Consider the following 23,585-nt stretch of genomic DNA (forward strand, 5'->3'; position numbering starts at 1 on the left):
TTTCCCTCCCCCATACACAGCCTGAGTGCCAATTACACTCGATGTTTACTTTTTTTTCTAATACTCCCCTCTCAATCCAGTGTACCCTCCTTTTTTTTAATAAATTCAATCTCTAAAGAAAACATACACATATGTGTATTAGTTACATACTTCATGAAAGGAAAATTGCAATATCCAGGAAAATTTATACATTGAATCAACACAAAAATTATAAATATATCATTTCCTGAATTTCAAAGTATCAAAAAATAATAAATATAAGTTATAAAGCTTCTAAACAGATGCTCATTTATTTATGAAAGAAGGCTTACTTAAACATTTAAAATATCGTGATAGTCTTGAATATTTTTAGAATGAAGAGTAATACACAAAATAAAGAAGAGATTTAGTTCTCTTTAAAACATTTAGAAATCAAAAGCATTTCTTACCATTGTCAAGGTAAATGGATGATTTTCTAATGCGGACACACTTGGGCAATGTAGAATAATATACTAAAAAGCAACAAACATAATTTTTTAAATGACCAAGGAAGAAGCCCAAATATCACAATGATACTGTCTAGTAATTTTGAAAAATAATAAGAATAAAAGATTTTTCTAAAGTTGCTGAATTCTGACTCACCTGGCCAGGTCTTGCTTTAAAATTTTCTTTGACCATTTGGATTTCCATGACATCTGAGGGATGACTTATTACTGAGATGATGGTGACTGGTTTATTGCTCCGGATGCACCTATAAAGTCTCTCAGCACAATACAGGCACAAAGGGCCAGAAATCCAAAGCCAAGTCTATGAAGAATTTTTGAAACACACTTTAAGAAATACTTGGAAATATAAATTTGTACAAAAGTATATATCCTGCCCAATTGCTTATTTTACACAGTATAGAAATAAAACTTTAGTCTGTACTTTAAATGATAAAATGTAAGGAAAAGGAATGAAAATTAGGAGGTGCTCACTGCAATACATTCAAACATCTCTAAAATACAAAATAACAGAAAATAATGTCAACATTCTACCCTCAAACCATTGCCCCAAATAACTACATTAACAGGTAAACACACATTGTTTCATATATATTTTGGGCATGAAACAAATATATAATGTATAGAACAAAGTACTTCTCTGAAGAGAGAATAAAGGGAAGTTAAAAGCTCAAATAAATCTGAAGATGATTTTAGCAAAAATGGACCAATCTAATGTTTATTAAAAAGAAAATCCTTGATATTTTAATGGAAATAATGTAGTGTATATACATAATGTACATATATGATATATAATGTATAATAAATGATACATTATAGTATATAATGTATATACTACATTAGTATATAATGTATATACTACATTATAGTATATAATGTATTCATAGTGTAAAATACGTACATATTTTTAAATACAGGGTATAAAAAATGTTGTATACAACTTTATTTATATTACATGAAAACAGAAAATAATATTTAGAATTTGGAAACCATAAAAATTGTACACATGTGCTAAAAGGATGGCCTGATATTAGGATAACAGCATACTCTGGAAAATGAGGAAGTTCGTGAGGCTGACCTACAACTCCCATTATAGTTCCCTCAATCGCTTGAAAGCATCCAACCCAAATTTATTTTAATAGCCACTTTTTAAACTTTATACTCAGGCAAACAGATTATATTTTTTCCTCACAGACAGTAGATTCTCTGTGAAGAGTTGGGACTGCAACATGAATATGGAGATGCAGCATGCTGCCAGCTTTAGGAAAAATCACATACCTTTAAAGTTTCAGGTGCTACATAAGTAACACAGGAGTTCAAATATCTGCTCTGGCTAACATATAGCACTGAGTGAAGCCCAGATAATTTCTAAAAATTGACCAACAGATATCTAAAGGGTTATTGCTAAACACAACACTAAAACACTCATGTTAAGTCATCTACAAATTCACTCTACCTTTAGGCTCCTCTTTCTTCTCTTCATAAAACATTCAACATCACTATTCACCACTTCCCTGCTATAGATAGAGTACACTGTGTAATTCCCACTTCAGCAGCTGCAGCTCCCAAAGCCACAAGGTGAGATCGGGGCTGTCATCAAACTCCTCACTGGGGGTTTTTGGGAAAAAATATTTCCAACAGCAAGCATTTTAGTCAAAGACATGGTTTTATATTCTACTTCAACCATGTATTTAATCCATACAATTTAAAATATTTAATGTATTTAAGCCACAATTTCCACATCAGAAAATCAAGGATAATAATTGTCTCAGAGAGTAATTGTAAATATTTAAAGAAGCCATGAATACAGTATATTTAGCACAGTGGCCAGAAGGTAGCATTAAGCATCAGTGAATTGATTTTATAATTTATCATTTATAAACTTACATATATTATATCATAATATCTATGATATAATTAGTTTTTATTATTGATTCTATTAATGTATTTTTCTCAATAAGTGAGAAAAAAAAAATTGTCATCCCTCTATGGCACTAACCAGTGCTACTATATAGAGAGAACATGGGCTAAGCAAAAATTGCCTATGCTCTGCCACATTACATGTCAGCACTAGGCACTGACTTGTTATTGAAACATCCTAAAATATTCTGTTTCCCAATAACTGTATTACATAACTTCAAAATCATTCTTAAAAGAAATGTTGATGTATTGTTATGGGAATATACATCTTGCACAGACTATCAAAAAATGAAGAATTAATCTGACCTGTGGAAAGTTAGCTTGGAACATGGGTTCTTCCATACAAATCTTCACAAATGTGTTCTGGTTAAGTTCATCTGCTTTTGAAAATCCTCCAGGGTAAGATTCATGAAAATGTTCTGAGAGATTCTCTGATGAATGAATATTCTGGTAGCGGGTTCCATTAAGATGTATGCAGCCAGGAGGGTGGGTATCTAAGTTAACCTGATACTTCAGGAGCCCTCTGAAAGTAAATTAGGGAAAAGAAAAGGGCAGAAATTAAAATCAATTTAAATAAGAGTATAAAGCATAAAAATAGGGTCTCCCCAGTGGCGCAGCGGTTGAGCACTGGGTTGCGAAGCTGCCCGCAGCCTCTAAAGCGCAGGTTCGATCCCCGGTAGCCGGCAAGGGTCCTACATGGTGCGCAGACCTCTCCTGCCACCCGCTGCTCCCCTCAGCAGTGTACTTCGTCCTTCTGCCTGTTCTGCTCCCTGCTCTGGCTCTGGTGAATTCTCTCACCCTCCCGCACTTCTGACTGTACCCAGTGTACCCAGTGCTTGTATAACTAAATAAATCAATCTTTAAAGAAATAAATTAAACAAGAATAAAAATAAAACTTTTTAATAGGTAAATTTACACAGAATGTGTCTGAAAAGTACCCATTTCTTATGGAACTAAGCCAAAAAATTTTGTACCATCAATCCACTAAACATTCCAACAGTTATAGAAAGATCTCAACTGAATATAAACTGAAATGATCAGTAGTTTTACTAGATCTTCAAACAAATGGAAAAGTATGGGGATCATATTTTTTTTTAATCAGGACTAAATAAAACCACCTTTGCTGATTAATAGAGGATTATGCAATCAATACAGTAACAGAACTGAAAGCTCACATCTCCTATGATCTGAAACCATAGGTGTTTACTCTTTGGTTTATTTATTTATGTAAAATTAATACACACAAATTAGTCCCTAACCATGTTTATTTTCAGTTTCTCCATAAACAAGACATAAAAGGTAGGAGAGCTTAAAATAATAACAACTCATTTTAATCATATTTTGATCATATTTTGATCATGATTTTGATCACTCATTTTGATCATATTTCTGTCATTCTAAAATAAAATAAATCATTAAATCTTATGTGTGCTCTATTTTTTATTAACGGCATACCATTATTTTACCCACTTGAGTTTATTTTTTCAGAATACAGTTTATTTCTTCCTCAGGTGTGGTCACCTCCTCAATCCCTTCCTCTTGCCCTCCTGTTCTGAATGCCACATATCTATGATCAAATAACTCTCAAGGGTCATTTTCAAAGTTTGTCTTTGTCTGATACATTGTATGGTTTCTCTGTATTTCACACATAAGTGAAACATTCTGGAATTTATATTTCTCCTTCTGGCTCATTTCATTTAGGATAATACTTTCTAGTTTCATCCATGTTGTTGCAATGGCATGAATTTATTATTTTTGATTGCTTAGTTGTATTCCAGTGTGTGTGTGTGTTTGTGTGTGGGTGGGTTTGTGTACATATCACATCTTCTTGATACACTTAATTGTTCTGGGACATTGATGTTGTTTCCATATCTTGGCTATTGTAAATGGTACCATAAACATAAGAGTGCATATTTCCTTTTGAATTAGTGTCCTGTGTTCTTTGGGTAGATACCCAGGAGTGGTATAGCTGGATCATATGGTAAATCCATTTCTGGTCTTTTGAGGAATATCCATGCTTCTTTCCACAAGAGCTAGACCAGTCTAGATTTACACCAACAGTTTCAGAGGGTTCTTTTGTGCCTGCAACTTTCCCAGCACATAGTGTTTCTGGTTTGTGTGTGTGTGTGTGTGTGTGTGTGTATTCTAGAGTGCTTTGCCTATGTTTTCTTCTATGTATTTTGTAGTTTCAGTTAGTTGATTCTTGTATATGAGGTAAAACAGTGGTCTATGTATATTCATTTGCATTTGGCAGTACAATTTTCTTAGCACCATGATTGTATCACTAGCTTAACAGAAAGCATTTGACACAATACCACAACAATTTATGATATAAAGATTCAAACATGTGGGTAGATGGGAACCTAAGTCAATATATTAAAGGTCAGTTATGACTAGCCCTTAGCTAACATCAAATTCAATGTTGAAAAAATGATGTTTTTTCCTCTAAAAAGGATACACATCAAGGACATTCACTTTCATCACTACTATCTACCATGGTATTGGAATCCTAACTACACCAATTATTCTAGTCCTAACTAGACCAATTAGGTAAGAGAAAGATTTTAAAGGTATAAAAATTGGAAAATAAGTAAAACTATAACAATTTGCAGATACCATCACAATATACATAGAAAACTGTAAGGACTCCACTAAAAAAACTAATGATAAAGAAAACTAATAATCCAGTCCAAAAATATTCAGAAAAGCTAAATACACATTTTTTCACAAAGAAAACATATTAGATGACAAACAGGCACATGAAAAGTACTCATCATCACTAATTATCAGTGAAATGCAAACCAAAACCACATGATACTAACTCATACCATGTGACTTCCACAAGACCCCCACCAAAGCACATGCCAGCCAGTAAAGACCCTGGACTTACACCAGGGCAGATGTCAGAGTGGCCAGGGCCTTGTGACCTCTCATGAGATACATCAGTTCCCACCCAGATGGAAGAGGCCTCAAAACCTCCTCTGAGACCCTTACAGATACATAATCATACAGATAACCCCCCCTAAAACTGGTGAGTGAGAAAGTGCCAGAGAAAACTCCATATATAGCAGATGGGTTCTAAAGCTAGTAAAGGATAGAAGAAGAAGAAAAAAAAAGGGAATAGTAAAACATACAGAGAGAACAAATTTCCAGAAACCAAATTCAAATATATAGAAGAAATGGTCTGCCCATCAGATACATAGTTTAGAATTGCAATTATAAAGAAGCTGACAGAAATGGAAGAACATCAAGAACATTCAGAAAAACAAATGACTGTCCTTAGAAATTAAACCATTTTCTGAAGACAGAAAATGAAGCTCTAAGTAAAACAAAAATGGAGTTTTGGATTTAAAAGCAGAAATACAGGAGATGAAAAATTCAGGCAAAATCACATAAGTGGACTACAACAAGTAGAAAAACAAATCATAAACTGAAAATACAGGTATACAAAGAATGTGGGCAGAGAAGGAAAGAAAGAAAAGAAATAAAAAATACATAATATAGAAACACTCCAAGAATAATCCAACACTATGTGAAAAGTTAACATAAGAATAATGGAATTAGCAGAGGTAGAAGAGATAAAGGAACAGAAAACATACTTGAAGAAATGATAGAGGATTCTAAAAAACCCTGAGATATGTAAATAAAGCAAGACTGACAAAAGTACATACAGCAATGGAAATTCTAAGAGTTTAGGACATAAAATAATTGAAGTTTATACGGGGGAAGTAGATAATCTATAATGGTACCCCAGTCAAGCTATCATCAAATTCTCTGAAATAACACTACAAGCAAGCCAGAAATAAATGGTATGTTTATTAAATACTTAAATACTTAAGGAGTTTAGCAGAGAATACTTTATTCTGCAAGACTTTCCTTCAGATATAAGGAAGGAATAATAAGGGCCTTTTAACAAAGAGAAACTCAAGAAGTCTGCAAACACTAAAGCAACCTCAAAGAAATACTGAAAGAAACTTACACATCTAAATGGAAGAGAGAGAAATACACAAAGAACCAAATAAAGAAACAAATTCAACCAAATAATTAAGCATGAAATGACAGCAACACATTATTACATATCAATAATCACTTTGCATGTAAATGGATTGAACACATTAATTAAAAGACACAAATATATAGTAGGATCATGAAACAGAATCCAAACTTCTGCTGACTCCAGGACATACACCTAAGCTCCAAACACAAACAGACTCAAAGTAAAGTGTTGAAAAAAATTCTACAAGCATATGGAACTCAAAAAAAGAGGTAGGACAGCCATCAAAAAAGAAAACTACAGACGAATCTACCAATGAATACAGATGCAAAAATCCTTAATAAAATCCTAGCAAACTGAATCCAAGGATGCATTAAAAGGATCATATACCATGACTAAATAGGATCCATACCAGGTACAAAAGGATGTTTTGACATTTGAGAATCAATGACATAGTTCATCACATCCAAAAAAGATAAAAACCACATGATCATACCAATAGATGCTGAAAATGTATTTGATAAAATTCAACATCCATTTATGAAGAAAATCCTTGAATAACTGTGGCTAAACAGAACACACCTTAACATAATAAATGCTATTTACAACAAACACAAAGCTAGTATCATACTCAATGGTAAAAAAAAAAAGGTAAAATTTTCAACAAAGATCTTGTACAAGACAAGGATGTCCATTATCACCACTGCTATGTAACATACGATTGGAAGTTCTAGCTAGAATAATAAGCAAGAGAAAGACATAAAGGGAATCAAAATTAGGAAAAAAGAAGTAAAGCTATCATTATTTGCAGATAACATCATAACATACAAAGACGCCTAGGGATTCCATGGAAAAACTAATCAAAATAATCAGTTTATCAAAGTGGCAGGGTATAAAATCAACAGAAGAAAGGGCCTCCCCTGGTGGCACAGTCAGTTGAGTGCAGCGCTATGAAGCTGTCCGCAGCCTCTGAAGTGCCAGTTCAAACCCAGGTAGCCGGCGAGGGTCCCACATGGCACTGTAGACCTCTCCTGCCTCACCCACTGCTCCTCTCAGCAGTGTATTTCATCAGTCTCCTGTTCTGTTCCCCACTCTGTCTCTGGTGAATCCTCTCACCCTCCCGCACATCTGGCCTGTACCCCAGTTCTTGTATAAATAAATAAATATTTTTTAAATATCAACAGAAGAAATGAGTTAGCTTCATACACACAAACAATGAGAAGAAGAAGATATTAAGGAAGTCATCCCATTACAATTACACCAAAACAAATGAAACATATAGGAAAAAAGCTATCAAAGGTAGTAAAAATTTAATAAAGACACATTTACCAATGGAACCAAATAGAGAGCCCAAAAACAGATCCACACTTATATGGACAACTAATCTTTGACAAAGGAGCAAAGACTATGCAATGGAACATGGACAGTTTGTTTAATAAATGGTGCTTGGAAAACTGGGCCACCACATGCTAAAGAATGAAAGCAGACCACTACCTCTCATTGTGCACAAAAATCAACTCAAAATGGATAAAAGAACTGGGCATAAGACCTGAAACCATAAAATATATAGAAGAAAATATAGGTAAAACACTACAAGACATACATCACAATAACATCTTTAAAAACTCAGTAGAAAGTCAAGGAAAAGATAAACACCTAGGATTATATCGAACAAAAAAAAAAAAAAAAAAAAAAAAAACCTTTCTGTACAGCAAAAGAGACATCAACCAAAACAAAGAGATGGCTGACTGTTGGGGGAAAAAAAAAAAAATTGCACTCCATACAACTGATAAGGAACTGATCACAAAGATATACAAAGAACTCATACAACTCAACAAAAACAAACTAAACAATCTAGTCAAGAAATGGGCAGAAGAATTTAAAAGATATTTCACCAAAAAGGAAATGCAAATGGCCAAAGGGCATATGAAAAATGTTCAACACACCTTATAATCAGGGAAATGCAAAAATAAAAACCACCCTGAGATACCACCTTACACCAGTAAGAATGGCACATATTAAAAAAAAAAAAAAAAAAAAAAAAAAAAAAAAAAAAAAACCTAGCAACAACAAATGTTAGCAAGGATGTGGTGAAAAAGGAACTCTCCTACATTGCTGGTGGGAGTGCAAACTGGTCCAGCCACTATGGAAAGCTGTCTGGAGTTTCCTCTGTCTACAAAAAATGGAGTTATCATATGACCCAGCAATTCCACTCCTAGGGATCTACCTGAAGGGAGCAAAAATGTTGATTAAAAAGAAAACCTGTACCCCTATGTTTATTGCAGAACTATTTTTTTAAAGATATTATTTATTTATATAAGCACTGGGTACAGTCAGAAGCATGGGAGGTGAGGGAATTCACCAGAGCCAGAACGGGCTGCAGAACAGGCAGAAGGACCGAAGTACACTGTTGTGGGGAGCAGCGGGCGCGGAAGGAGAGTTCTGCGCGCCATGTGCGACCCACACCTGGCAGCCGGGGTTATTAAACCAGCGCTGCAGAGGCTGCAGGCAGCTTCACAGCCCAGTGCTCAACTGTTGCGCCACCAGGGGAGATACAGCAGCACTATTTATAATAGGTAAAACCTGGAAACAACCCAAATGCCCAAAAATAGATGAGTGGATCAAGAAGATGTGGTATATATACACTATTGAATCAAAAAGATAAGCTCATGTCATTCACAACCACGTGGATGGAACTAGAAGGAATTATGCTCAATGAAATAAATCAGAGGGAAATAGAAGAAATATTGGATGGGAAAAATAACAACAATAAAAAACACAATAAAACAAAAACAGACAATAAAAAATCAGACACATCCTGTAGGGGAGGAGGCAGGAGAGGGATCAGAGGGAGGGAGGGAGGAGCACAGGGGACTGAGGTGATGGTGCACGGGTGCATTGGGGAAGAAATTCTATGGGCACTACACCTGTGGGAGGAGGAAGCAATCATTGTTTAAAAATAAACAATGATGTAAAAATAAAAAATAATAAAATATGAGTTACCATATGAAAAAATATATTAATAACTGGTGGCAACTTTAGATGTTGAAGAGATGATAGAAAGTAGAAGACTCACTGGATGTTTGTTAAATCTGAGGAATAAATGCAATGCTTAAAAATGGCAAAGACAAAATAGGTTTAACAAAGAACTATAAGATGTTGTTGAAAGAAATAGAAGACACAAAGAAATGGAAAAAAAATATTCCTCATGAACTGGAAGTGTCAACATTGTCAAAATAAATTATAAATAGCATTATCCAAAGAACTGAAGCAAATGCTACTCAATTTCACATGAAATCATAAAAGTCCCAGAGTAGCAAAAACAACTTTGTTGGAAGGGCGCCCTTGTTGGCCTAAGGATTAAGTCTCAGTACTACCACCTGGACCACAGACCAGGATGGCCTGAGTTTGATTCCTGGCCAGGGAACTAACCAACATATGTCACAGTAGACTTCGCCTGTCTTGCCCACTGCTTCCCTCAGCAGAGTACTGCTCCCCACTCTGTCTCTGGTGAATCCTCTCACCCCCCACCCCCACCTCTGGCCTAATACCTCAGTCCTTCTAGTTAAAAATATTAAAAAAAGAGAAACTGGAAGTATCACACTTTCAGACCTCAGATTATATTATAAAGCAATAGTAATTAAAACAACCTAGTGTTGGAACAAAAAAAAGACACACAGACCAATGGTATAGAATTGAGATCACAGAAATAAAACTACATTTATATGAACAGTTAAAGTAAGACAAATGAATCAAGAATATATACTGGAACAAGGACAGCCTCTTCAGTTAATGGTGCTGGGAAAACTGGAAAATTGCAAAAGAAGGTAACTATATCGCAATCTCATATTATACACAAAGTCAATTCAAAATGGCTCAAGACTTGATGTAAAACCTGAAACCATAAAATATATTAAAGAAAATATAAGCAAAACACATCACAACATAAGCTTCAGTGACACCTTAGGGATTCACCTCCAGCAGCAAGGGAAAGAAAAGGGTAATAAACAACTCCAACTAAATGAAACTAAAAATCTTTACAAAGTGAAAGTAGTCATAAATAATATGAAAAACACCTTATTGAATGGGAGAAAATATCTGTACACCATACACTGACAAATGACCAATCTGAAATATATACCAATCTGAAATATATGTAAAACTCTGCTAACACAAAACAAATAACCCAATCAAAAAATGGGGAGAAATAAACACATTTCTCCAAAGAAAACATTTGGGGGGCCTCCCTGATGATGCAGACGGTTGAGCACAGCACTGTGAAGCTGTGGGCAGCCTCTACAGTGCGGGTTCAATCCCCACCAGCCTCAGAGCAACCCATATGGCGTGCAGACCTCTCCTGTCTTGCCCGCTGCTCCCCTCAGCAGTGTACTTCGACAGTCTGCCTGATCTGCTCCCTGCTCTGTCTCTGGTGAAGCCTCTCACCCTCCCTTGCATCTGGCCTGCATCCTAGTTTTTGTATAAATAAATAAATATATCTTTACAGAAATAATAAAATAAAATGTTAAAAAAATACTGGAAGAAGGAATCCTCTTTAATATATTTTATGGTATCAATAGCTTAACACCAAAACCTGACAAAGACAGCAAAAGAAAATTATAGACTTATGTCCTTGAAAATTAATATACCCCAGGCTTGCAAGGATAGTTTAATATATATAAATTAACTAATATAATATACCATATCAACAAAAGTTAGTATTAAAATCATATACTAGCACTAAATGCAGAAAAGGCATTAGAAAAGATTCAATACCAATTTGTGAATAAAAAGCTCTAAAAATAAGAATAGAAAAAAAAAAAAAAAACTACTACAATGTAAAAGTCCTATATCACAACTGACCAACCATTTTAATACTGACTGCTGAACTGAAAGCTTTCTTCCTAAGATCTGGCACCTCCTTAAGATCTGATGCTTATTGTCACCTATTTAACATATTACTAGAGGATTTGGCCAGCACTATCATACAAACAGGAAATAATGGGAATCCTAAGTCACAAAAGATGAGAAACTATCACTATTTGCAGAAGATATGATCTTATATATAAATCCTATGGGCTCCATCAAAAAAGTTATTAAAAACACTAAATAAATAACAACAAAATGACAGGTTACAAAATCAAAATACTGAAATCCATTAACTATTCTGATATACAGACAATAAAAAAAGCAGCAAAAAATTTAACAACCTAACTTAAAGTTGCTTCAAAAAGCTGGCTTCCCCTGGTGGCGCAGCGGTTGAGCGCTGGGCTGTGAAGCTGCCCGCAGCCTCTGAAGCACCAGTTTGATCCCCAGCCACCGGCAAGGGTCCCACATTGCACACAGATCTCTCCTGCCATGCCCGCTGCTCCCCTTAGCAGTGTATTTCATCGGTCTGCCTATTCTGTTCCCTGCTCTGGCTCTGGTGAATATTCTCACCCTCCCACACTTCTGACTGTACCCAGTGTTCGTATAAATAAATAAATAAATCTTTAAAAAAAAAAAAAGTTGCTTCAAAAAGAATTAAATGCCTCAGAACCTAACAGAGAGAAAAGACCTATGTAACAAAACTCAGTGACATATAGGACACGACCATGAAAGGATATCCCATGTCTGTTATTTATTTATTTGTTTGTTTGTTTGTTTGTTTGTTTGTTTTTTGTTTTTTTTTGTTTGTTTTTTGTGGGACCCTCGCCGGCAGCCAGGGAATGTACCAATGCTGCAGAGGCTGCCAGCAGCCTCGCAGCCCAGTGCTCAACCGCTGCACCACCAGGGAAAGCCCTCCATGTTTGTTTTTTAAAGATTTATTTAATTATGCATACAAGAGCTGGGCATAGTACAGAGGTGCGGGGGTGAGAGGATTCACCAGAGACAGAGTGGGGAACAGAATAGGTAGACTGACGAAATACACTGCTGAGGGGAGCAGCGGGGAGGCAGAAGAGAGGTCTGCCTAGCCATATGGGTTTCTCTCTGACTGGCTGGGGGATTGAACTCATGCTGCAGAGTGGCGCTCAACCACTTGCCCCATCAGGGAGGCCCTCCCATGTTTTTTAATAAGGAGAATCAATACAATAAAATGACTATTTGGCCTTAAATGACATACAAATACTGTGCAATCCCCATCAAATTCCCAGCAATGTTTTCAAAAGAAGCTGAGGAAAACAATTGAAAATTATAAGGGGCCACAGAGCATTCAAATTGTAGGAGGGATTGGAGACAAAATAAGGGGGTTGCAATTGTATGGGGAATATAAAAATAAAATTTAAAAAAAGAAAAAAAGGAAAGAAATGGAGGTATTATCTAACATCAAACTTTACTAAAACAAAAAACAATAAAAAGCTACCCCTACCAAAAATAAAATAATAATAATAAATAAAAATATCAGGCAACTATAAATCAGACATTCTACAAGGGAGGCGGAGGAGGAGAGATCAAAAGAGGGGCGGGAAGTGCACTAGGGACTATGATGATGGTGCACAGTTGAAATGGTGGTGGGGCGTTTATGGGGACTACACCTGAGAGCAGAAAGCACCCAAGCACTCATTCTAAGTGATAATAAAAACCCAGGATCCAAAAACTGTATCTCCTTTACTTAAAAAGACTTTATCATACAAAGCAAATCCATTGGTGAAAGAAGAAAGGTGTTCAAATTGAACAATGGTCTGGAAATAAGTTCAGTGTGTGGGTGTGTCTGTGTATGAGTGTGTGTGTGTGTGTGTGTGTGTATACTGGAACATATTGCTTAACATCAAGCAGAGGAATGTTATTTGTTCATTCTTCTAAATTTTAAGTGTCCAGATGGACACAATCCCATATATCCATGGCCCTTACAATGATTAATGTTGTTACTATGATACAAATCAATACAGGAAAACAAAGTGTTGTCATTCTTGGTATCTAAAAAGCAACAAAATATTCTAACATCACTTTTGATTTGGGGATCTTGATTATTTTAAGTTTTCTCAAGCTACATGGATAGGCCATGTATGTTTTAAAAAAACATTAAAATGTTTTCTTTATCTCAATTTGTAATTGCTGCCATTAAACAAGAATAAGAGAGAAAAGACTTAGAGATAAACAATGATAACAAGAAAAATATATCATTCATCAAAAAATAATCAAGTACAGAATCATAAGTTGTATGACTAAATTAGGTGGTAATGATGGATGATCCACAAGGACTAGAAGCTTCCAAACTCAGTATTCTATGTATGTAAACAGACATGCCAGACAGGTGCTGGATGTTACAATGCCTATTCCATAAACTTGCTATGACATGTGTGTAGTAAAGATCCTCAGCCCCAATTTGCTTTTGTTGGTTGGTTGGTTGGTTGATTTTTTGGTCTTCATTAGCAAAATGTGAATTTTAATCATCACTTTACGACAAGCAGTTCTTTGAAAACTTTTATTGCTTTTTTTTCACTTCTCTCTTTGCCCAATGACTGTCTAGCCTGAAGCCCAGTAAAAGAGAGGGTGTTCTCATTAAAGTCAATGGTAACTGCACATGTGCAAAGAGAGCTTCATTTTTTTTTATTTTATTTTATATATTTTACATCATTTTTCATTTCTGCACAATGTATGCATTTTGATCTTAGTTACAGTCCCCATACAATACCCCCCCTTATTTTGACCGTAATTCCTCCTCCCCGGCACACCCCCCTCCCCCGTAGTGTGCTGGTTGATTTTGAGTTTTACTTTATTATAATTAGTCTTTATTGTGGTCCTTTATTTAAGTTTTCTAAATTCCTGCTATCAGTGAGACCATCCTGTATTTTTCTTTTTATTTCTGGCTTGTTTTGCTGAGCATGATCCCTTCCAGTGCCATCCATGTTGCTACAAATTGCATGAGTTTATCTTTTTTGAATGCTGAGTAATATTCCATTGTGTATATGTACCACATCTTCTTGATCCAGTCATCTGCTTTTGGGCATTTGGGTTGCTTCCATAGCTTAGCTATCATAAACAGTGCTGCTATAAACATAGGGGTGCAGGTGCCCTTTTGAATTAATGACTCTGTGTCCTTTGGGTAAATATCTAGGAGTGGAATTGCTGAGTCATATGGAAGCTCTATCTTTAGTAGTTTGAGGAATCTCCACACAGCTTTCCATAGTGATTGGACCAGTTTGCACTCCCACCAGCAGTGCAGGAGAGTTCCTTTTTCTCCACATCCTCGCCAACATTTGTTGTAGCTAGTTTTTATAACATGTGCCATTCTCAGTGGTGCAAGGTGGTATCTCATTGTAGTTTTGATTTGCATTTCCCTGATTGCAAGTGATGATTAACATTTTTTCATATGCCTGTTGGCCATTCGCATTTCTTCTTTGGAGAAGTTCCTTTTTAGCTCTTTTGCCCATTTCTTGACTGGATAATTTACTTTGTTTTTGTTGAGTGTCTTCAGCTCTTTGCAGATTTTTGTGATCAGTCCTTTATCATTAGTGTTGTGTGCGAAAATTTTCTCCCAGTTGGTAGGGTTTCTTTTTGTTTTGGTTACTGTCTCTTTTTTTTTTTTTTAAGATTTTACTTTTTTTTTTAAGGATTTATTATTATTATTTTTTAATTTATTTCTACAAGCACTGGGTACAGTCAGAAGCGCAGGAGGGTGAGAGAATTCACCAGAGCCAGAGCGGGGAGCAGAGCAGGCAGAAGGAACGAAGTACACTGCAGAGGGGAGCAGCGGGCGGCAGGAGGGGTCTGCGCGCCATGCGGGACCCTCCCCTGGTGGCCGGGGAGCAGCTGGGGATCAAACCGGCGCTGCAGAGGCCGCGGGCAGCTTCGCAACCCAGCGCTCAACCGCTGCGCCACCAGGGGAGGCCCTGGTTACTGTCTCTTTTGCTGTACAGAAGAAAAGGGCTTAATTTTTAAGTGTTTAAGGTTTGTTTTGTTTTACTTTTTCGATTACTTTTATTTATTTAAGTAATACCCATCAGGTATTGCCACTGTAGTGCAACCACCACAAACTCAGTTATAGTCAACCACCATATACCAGTGTTACTCATTCCTTAATTTTCCTTACCTCACCCCCAACTCTTCCCTTGCTTGGTGTTTCAATTCTGTAGTCAAGGGTTCTTTATTAAGCTTGTCTTCATCTCACTTTTAGCTCAGTTATATTTCACATGCTAGTGACAAAATAGTTATATTTCACTCCTTACATATTTCACTTAGCATTATCCCTACCACCTCCACCCAGCTGCCACAAAAGGCATTAGTTTATCTTTTAGATCACTTAGTAATGTTCCACTGTGGAGATATGTGTGTGTAGATCCACTTTGTGTGTGTGTGTAGATCCATTTTGAGTGCTTTGAGGATCATCCACACAGTTTTCCATAATGTCTGGACAAGTTTACATTCCTACTAACAGTATGAATGTTCCATTTTGTCCACATATTGACCAGAACTTGATTTTTTACTATGGGCCATTCTCATTGGTGTGGAGGCAGTATTTCAGCATGATTTTTATTTGCAATTCCATGGTAATAAGTGATGTTGAAGAAATTTCTTTTTCAAATACCTGTTGACCATTTGCATTTATTCTTTGGTGATTTGTCTTTTTAGCTCTTCAGCCCACTTTTGATTGGGTTGTTTGCTTTCGTTTTGTTGTGTGAACTCTATGTTGATCATTGCTATCCGTCCCTTATCCAATGTACGGTATGTCAGTATTTTCTCCCATTCAGAAGAGCATCACCTTTGTTTTCTTAGAGTCTCTTTTGCTGAAAACCTTTATAGTTTGATGTAGCCCAAGCTGTCTCTCTTCTCCTTTATTTTTCTTGCTTCTGGAGATGAGTCATCAAAGATGTTTCTGAGGAGTTTTTTTTTGAATGTTTTTCCTATGTTTTCTTCTATATGTTTTATGGTTTCAAGTCTTATATTCAAGTCTTTTATCCATTTTGAGTTGGTTTTTGTGTATGGTTTGAGATAGTAGTTTAATTATTTGTATGTGGTGGTCAGTTTTCCCAACACCATTTATTGAAGAGAGTATATTCTTTGCTCAGTGTATATATTTTTTGTTCCTTTGTCATAGTTTAGTTGATCATATATGTGTGGCTTTATTTCTGGGCTTTCAATTTGATTCCATTGATCTATGTGTTTGTTTTTGTTCAAGTACCATGTCGTTTTTTAAATTTTTCATCTTTATGGCTTTGTAGAATAGTTTGAAGGTTGAGCATGTAATACCCTCATTCTTCCTCCTTCTAGTCCGGACAATTTTGGCTATTCATGGTCTTTTTGTCATCCCATATGAATTTCACTAATATTTGTTCTATTTCTTTGAAGAATGTCATTGAGAATGTCATGTATTCTTTTCTTGGAATTGCAATGAATCTGTAATTGCTCTTGGTGGGATGGCCATTTCAAATTTTCCCAATCTATAAGCACTTATGTTTTTTCATTTCTTTCTGTTTTTTTTTTCTATTTCTTTTTTTTTTTCCTATTTCTTTTTTGACAGTGTTTTGTAATTTTCTTTATATAGGTCTTTCACATCCTTTGTTAGCATTCATTTTTTTTTTTTTTGGTACAACTATATATGGTTTTCTTAATTCCTTCCTCTTCAAATTGATTGCACATAGGAAGGCTACTGATTTTTGCATACAATTTTGTAACTTACTACTTTACTAAAGTAATTTATTATTTTAATTAGTTTTTCTGTGAATTTTCTAGGGTTCTCTATACATATTGTAAATCATCTGCATGTGATAGTTTTGTTTCTTCTTTTACTATTTGTAATCCTTGTATTTCTTTCTCTCACTTAATTGCTCTAGCATGGACTTCTAGTACTATATTGAAAAGAAGCGGTGAAAGTGGATATCCTTGTTTTTTCCAGATCCTAAGAGGAAGGTTTTCAGCTTTTCACCATTAAGATTGATATGAGCTGTGGGTTTATCATATATGGCTTTTCTGATGTAAAGATCTGTTCCACTTATCCAAACTATTTTGAGGGCCTTCGTCCTAAATGAATGTTGAACTTTACCAAATGCTTTTCAGCATCTGTTTATATTAACATATGGTTTTTATTTTTCTTTTTGTTGATGTGTCGGATTACATCAATTGATTTTCAGATGTTGAACCATCATTATGTCCCTGGAAGAAATCCCACTTCGTTAAGGCATAATGTTCCTTTGAATGCATTGTTGGATTTGGTTTGCTAAGATTTTATTAAGGGTTTTTGCATGTGTTTTCATAAGGGAGACTGGTCTGGAATTTTCTTTATGTGTGTTTTCTTTGTTTGGTTTTGACATTAGTGTAACGTTAGCTTTGTACTTGGTAGTATTTCTTCTTTCTCAATTTTTAAAGAGAGCTTTTGTAGATAGACACTAGTTTATCTTTGAATGTTTGGTAAGACATGCTTGTGAAACCATCTAGTCCTGGGCTTTTATTTTTGGTGGAGTATTTTGCTTACTATTTCAATTTCACTGTTTGTAATTTTTTTTGAAGATTTATTTATTTAATTATTTATACAAGCACTGGGTACAGTCAGATGCGTGGGAGGGTGAGAGAATTCACCAGAGCCAGAGCTGGGAACAGAACAGGAAGACTGACGAAATATACTGCTAAGGGGAGCAGTGGGCGGCAGGAGAGGTCTGTGAACCATATGGTACCTTTGCTGGGGGCCTGGGATCAAACCGGTGCTGCAGAGGCTGCGGGCAGCTTTGCAGGGCAGCGCTCAACCGCTGGGCCACCGGGAAGGCCCACTGATTGTAATTTTTTAAAATATTCTATTGGGCCTCCCCAGTGGCGCAGCGGTTGAACACTGGGTTGCAAAGCTGCCCGCAGCCTCTGCAGCGCTGGTTCGATCCCTGATCCCTGGCCACCGGGAGAGGGTCCCATATGGCCCGCAGACTTCTCCTGCTACCCGCTGCTCCCCTCAGCAGTGTACTTCTTCAGTCTGCCTGCTCTGCTCTCTGTTCTGTCTCTGGTGGATTCTCTCACCCTCCCTCGCTTCTGACTGTACCCAGTGCTTGTATAAATAAATAAATAAATATTTACAATATTCTATTTCTTCTTTATTCAGTGATAGAATATTGGACTAAGAGTTGGTCTTATCTCATCTCAATTGCTAAACATATTTGCATACAGGTATTCATAGTAATCTTTAGTTATCCTCTGGATTTCTGCTGTGTCTTTTCTAATTTCTCTTACTTAATGCATGGTTCTATTTGTGTTTTCTCACTGTTGGTTTTTTTTTTTTTTGTGAATTTAACTATAGGTTTTTCTTTTTATTTTTTCGAAGACCCTGTTTTTGGTTTCATTGATCTTTTAGTTTCTATTTCATTTATTTCTGCTGTATTTTTTTTATTTCCTTTCTTTTACTGGCTTTTGTATTTCATTGTTGTTGTTGTTGTTCTTTTTCTAGTTCAAGATGGGAGATTATTTAATTATTTGTTATTTTAGATCTCACTGATATATAATAGGGGTAGGCAGACTGGAACAGTGGAGTTTTCTTCTCTCCAATAATAACCTCAACAATAACTATTTCCCTTTTAGCTAAGGTTTTCAATAGTTTCTAATATCCTGCACTACCAGATATGTGGTGTTTATATGAATTTATTTTTTCTCTAGACATTTTCAGAGTAAACATATAGGTTCATTCTTTCTTCTTTATCTCTGTATAATGTCCATTCTTTTCCTTAATCTATGTTGTTAGCAATGACAAGAACCATTAGCAGAAAAACAGATAACTGACTTTAAAAGATGTGGACAATCGGTTTACAAATGAAAAGCTACAAAGATGCATGCAACAGTAAGAATACTGATAACAATATTTCTTCCATTGTATTTTTAATGATACTAGTCTAGTCTGTTTTTTATTTGTGTCCTTTTCGAGATATGCTGAAGAATTTCAGAGAGGTGAAGTATCACATAAATAGAATTATACATTTAGACTGACAATAGTTATTATATTAATGATAATGTGCTATAACAAAGTTGCACATTTTAATAAACATTCATAAATAATAACAAAAGGAAGGCATTTTCTTCTTTTTTTCTTGGAACATAAAATTTCACCTTCAATACCTTGAAATTTATGTAACTTGTAACAAAATTGAATTTCTTACTAAAAATACATACTCTTTACATAACATGAATATACTCCAGAGCAAGGGTACCCTCCCAATTTTTTTTTAAATAAAAAAATAAAGCACAGAAATTAAATACATAGATTGGGAGAGCAGATTGTGTGTGTTCAATCCCTTTCATAACTATGAGGGTGAGTTTAGATAGTCACTTAATTTTCCTATCTACTAAATGAAGACAGTAAAAATACTTAACTCAAAGTGCTGTGTTTTTTTTTTAAATTATAGGTCTATGGATATTTGTGTATATGCATATGCATGTGTTTATGTTTACAAAGTGCTAAAAACAGTACTTGAGACATTTAATATTATCTAACTCTTGGTGATTATTACAAATGGTTACATTACTATCCTCTGATATGATAATGTGATTGATAATTATATTTGTCAGATAAATTCTCCTTACATGTAAGAACTCTGCCTTTATGTGAGAAGGAAATAATCCCAGTGGTTCTTATTTTCCCCACAATTCATTGTTTATAAATCTGCATATAACCTAACAACAGATATATAAAATGTATAAATATAATATTTAAGCTCTATAGTAAAATCTTGCTTTAAGAGACTTTATTTCAATTATTTGTAATGTCTTTTGGGCCACATAAAATTTTGGGAATTTAAAGGATGCTAGGCCTGGATATTATATTGTGTATGTGGGAGGCAGGATGCACACATGCATGCATTTTGGGGATTATTCTTAGATTCCTTTAATTCACTCAAAGATACCTAGAAATTATAAATACATATAAAATGCCTATATTGTTAAAGAAGCATGATTTTATGCCATGAATAATGGTCATCAAACTTATAATAATTGTGTTAGAACCATAACCAATTAAGCATTAAGAAAGTAGTCAAAACAGGTCAACTGTAAGAGCATATAGAGGCCTCCCTGGTGGCGCAAGGGGTTAAGCACCGCACTATGGCACTATGAAGCAATCCGCAGCCTCTGCAGCACAAGTTTGATCCCCAGCCGGCTTGGGAGAAACCCACACAACACGGCAGACCTCTCCTGTCTCACCCGCTGCTCCTCTCAGCAGGGTATTTCAGTCTGTCTGCCTGTTCTGTTTCCTACTCTGTCTCTGGTGAATCCTCTCACCCCCCACACCTCTGGCCTGTACCCCAGCTCTTGTATGCATAAATAAATAAATCTTAAAAAAAAGAGCATATAGAATAGTTATCTATGGTCATGAATATCCAGATTAATAACCTCCTACCTACCATCTAAAGGACATCCAATTACAGTATCTCAAGCAGCACAACTATGTTGGACAGTAGTGGTAAAAGTAGATATGCTTGCTCTAAGAGGAAAAAATTTCAGATTTTCATAACTGAGGATGTTAGGAGTCGGCTTACTATATACAAGGCAATTATTGCATTGAGCAAGTTTCCATCTAGCCTCAGTTTGTTTTAGGGTTTTTATTACCAATGGAGTAAAACACTACATCAGTTGAGCTAAATTTGGCAGGTTAAAAAAATGTACAAAAGAGAGTTGCATCCTATATACAAAAATGAACTAGAAGAGGAATATTTCAAGAATAAGATCTCATTTACAATGGCATCAAAAAAATTAAATACCTAGAAGTAAACTTATTCTACTAAACTTTCAAAGAGCAATTAGAAAGGGAAGGACATTTCCCAAACATACTTTATAAGGCCAAAGTTACTCTGATACCAAAACTAAACAAAGACAACACATAAAAATAAAATTTACAAATTTCCCTAATGGACATGGATGCAAAAATCCTCAATAAAATCTTAACAAACCATATCCAAGAATTCATTAAAAGAATCATATTCCGTGGGCCTCCCTGGTGGAGCAGCTTTTGAGCGCTGGGCTGCAAAGCTGCCCGCAGCCTCAGCAGTGCTGTTTCGATCCCCAGCCGTTCGAGAGGGTCCCACATGGCATGCAGCTTCACAGCGCTGCACTCAACCGTCTGTGCCACCAGGGGAGGCCTGGAATATGATTCTTTTTTAAAAATATTTCTTTATTTATTTAAGCAAGCACTGGGTACAGTCAGAAGTGCGGGAGGGTGAGAGAATTCACCAGAGCCAGAGCGGGGAACAGAACAGGTAGACTCAAAAGGGCACCTGCACCCCTATGTTTCCAGGAGTTTGGTTTTTGTCTGGTGCATTAACAATATTCCATTTCAGAAGACATGGGAGAAAAAAAACCCAAACCATTTCTTCTTTTTAGACATGTTGGTTTCAGACAGATATTTCTTTTTCCAAAATATTGAAAAACTCATCAGGAGACACACGCTGCCATTATCACTTAAAATGTGAGATATAATGGCAAAAAAATTATAAACAATTATGAATGTCACAAAGCCTTAGCCAAGTACCTAATTCTTTCCCTTTGACAAGTGGCAGGAGGGCATTGCAAATGAAATATAGCAACCTTTTCTTTTAATCTTACCGTAGTCAACAGTCCTACTCACTACAACTTAGGGGTGTTTCATGGTCAATGATTGTATGATTCTTTTATTTACATGATAGCAGAATTATAATATGATGATTAAAAAAGAGGGAGACGGTCCTTCTCGAGTATATAAATGGCAATGAGAGCCATTTAATAATAATTTCTTGTGCATGCTTCTGGACTTCTCAGATCATATGCAAATGACACCTGCAGTGTTCTTTAAATGGAGCTTTCTGCCATTTGACACTATGTGCTGGTAAGAGATGATGACACAACATGACTTATATTCTTATTGAATTATCATTCCTAGGGAACGTAATAGCAATGCTTTTCTATGCACTTGTTTTTAAATGCATTTATTCTTGAAACCATGGGAATGCAGTGTGTAGCTTTTGTCCTTGGTGACTATTGAATTAGAGGCACTGTGAGCTTCATAGGCATTTAGGCTCAAGAAGTTAAACATGATTAGACTAATAGTTATATAGTTAGACTTCTAGTGCTGAATTATCGTCCCTCTACTGTGCCCTCAGAAGGACATTAAGGATATGCTAACAGGAGGTGAGTGCATTTTGCATTATAGTTTAATTGTAAAAAGCTGCTGATTCCAGAGTGTGTCTCTTTTAGAAGCAGCTAATCCTGGGTGCTATTTTTTTCCCACACTGATGTCAAAGGAGAGACTGGGTAATCTCTCTACTGAGAAAAGGCTCCTGCTTTTCTTAGAAAGTCAAATGGAAACGTGACGGAAGCCCAGGGAAATGAGGGCCCAGAGGTTGTATGGAAGCCTTTTCTATTTTAGTACTTAGAAAAGATTTATTCCCTGTTCCTTCCTTATTTCTAAATTTATATGGAGAGCTGTGTGGAGATTCCTCAACCTGTTAAAGATGGAGCTTCCATATGATCCAGCAATTCCACTCCTAAGTATTTAACCAAAGGACACAGAAACATTAATTCAAAAGGGCACCTGCACCCCTATGTTTATAGCAGTACTATTTTCAATGGCATTCTTTGAAGCACTGGAACAAACACTACTGAAATTCATACAGAATCACAAAACAGTCCAAATATTCAAAGCAATCCTGACAAAAAAGAAAGAAAGGAGATATCATACTTGCAGGCTTGAAACTATATTTTAATGCCATGCTAACTAAAAAAGCATAGTACTGGGACAAAAACAGACACACAGAGCAAAGGAACAGGATATAGAGCCCAGAAATAAACCCACACTTATATGAACAGTTAATCTACATCAAATGGCCTAAAAACATACGCTAAAACAACCATTGCCTCTTCAATAAATGGCTCTGTGAAAACTGGACAACTGAATGCAAAAGAATGAAATTAAACCACATTCTCACACCATCCACAAAAATTAATTCAAAATGGATAAAAGATTTTCATATAATATTTGAACCTATAAAGTACACAGAAGAAAATGCAGGCAAAATATTTCACTATATAAGCTTCACTATATGCCTTTAGTAATTCTTTCTTCAAGGAAAATAGAAAATAATCAATAGGACAACATTAAACTAAAAAGCTTCTGAAGATTAAAGCAAACTAACTAAAATGAAAGGACACCCTACAGAAAAGGAGAAAATATTGAAACACCATACAGCTGACAAGGGACAAATATCTAAGATCTACAAAGAGCTCATATAACTCAACAAAAAGAAAACAAATAACCCAATCAAAATGGGCAGAAG

At 35.6% G+C, this 23,585-nt stretch overlaps 1 protein-coding gene across 2 annotated transcripts in view; it reads right to left on the reverse strand.

The window, feature by feature from the left end:
- Nucleotides 1-23,585, reverse strand: part of NOX4 (NADPH oxidase 4) — a gene marked incomplete at both ends in the record, with an annotated part of 203,829 nt that overhangs the window by 122,357 nt on the left and 57,887 nt on the right. For both annotated transcript variants that reach the window (XM_084230445.1, XM_084230444.1), the window contains 3 exons: nt 429-491; nt 622-786; nt 2,709-2,925. In XM_084230445.1, the coding sequence (XP_084086571.1) occupies nt 429-491; nt 622-786; nt 2,709-2,925 (445 nt within the window). The remainder of the gene's footprint in view (nt 1-428; nt 492-621; nt 787-2,708; nt 2,926-23,585) is intronic.

The sequence above is a fragment of the Talpa europaea genome (genome assembly GCF_964194135.1).
Source record: "Talpa europaea genome assembly, chromosome: 1".
Lineage (NCBI taxonomy): Eukaryota > Metazoa > Chordata > Mammalia > Eulipotyphla > Talpidae > Talpa > Talpa europaea.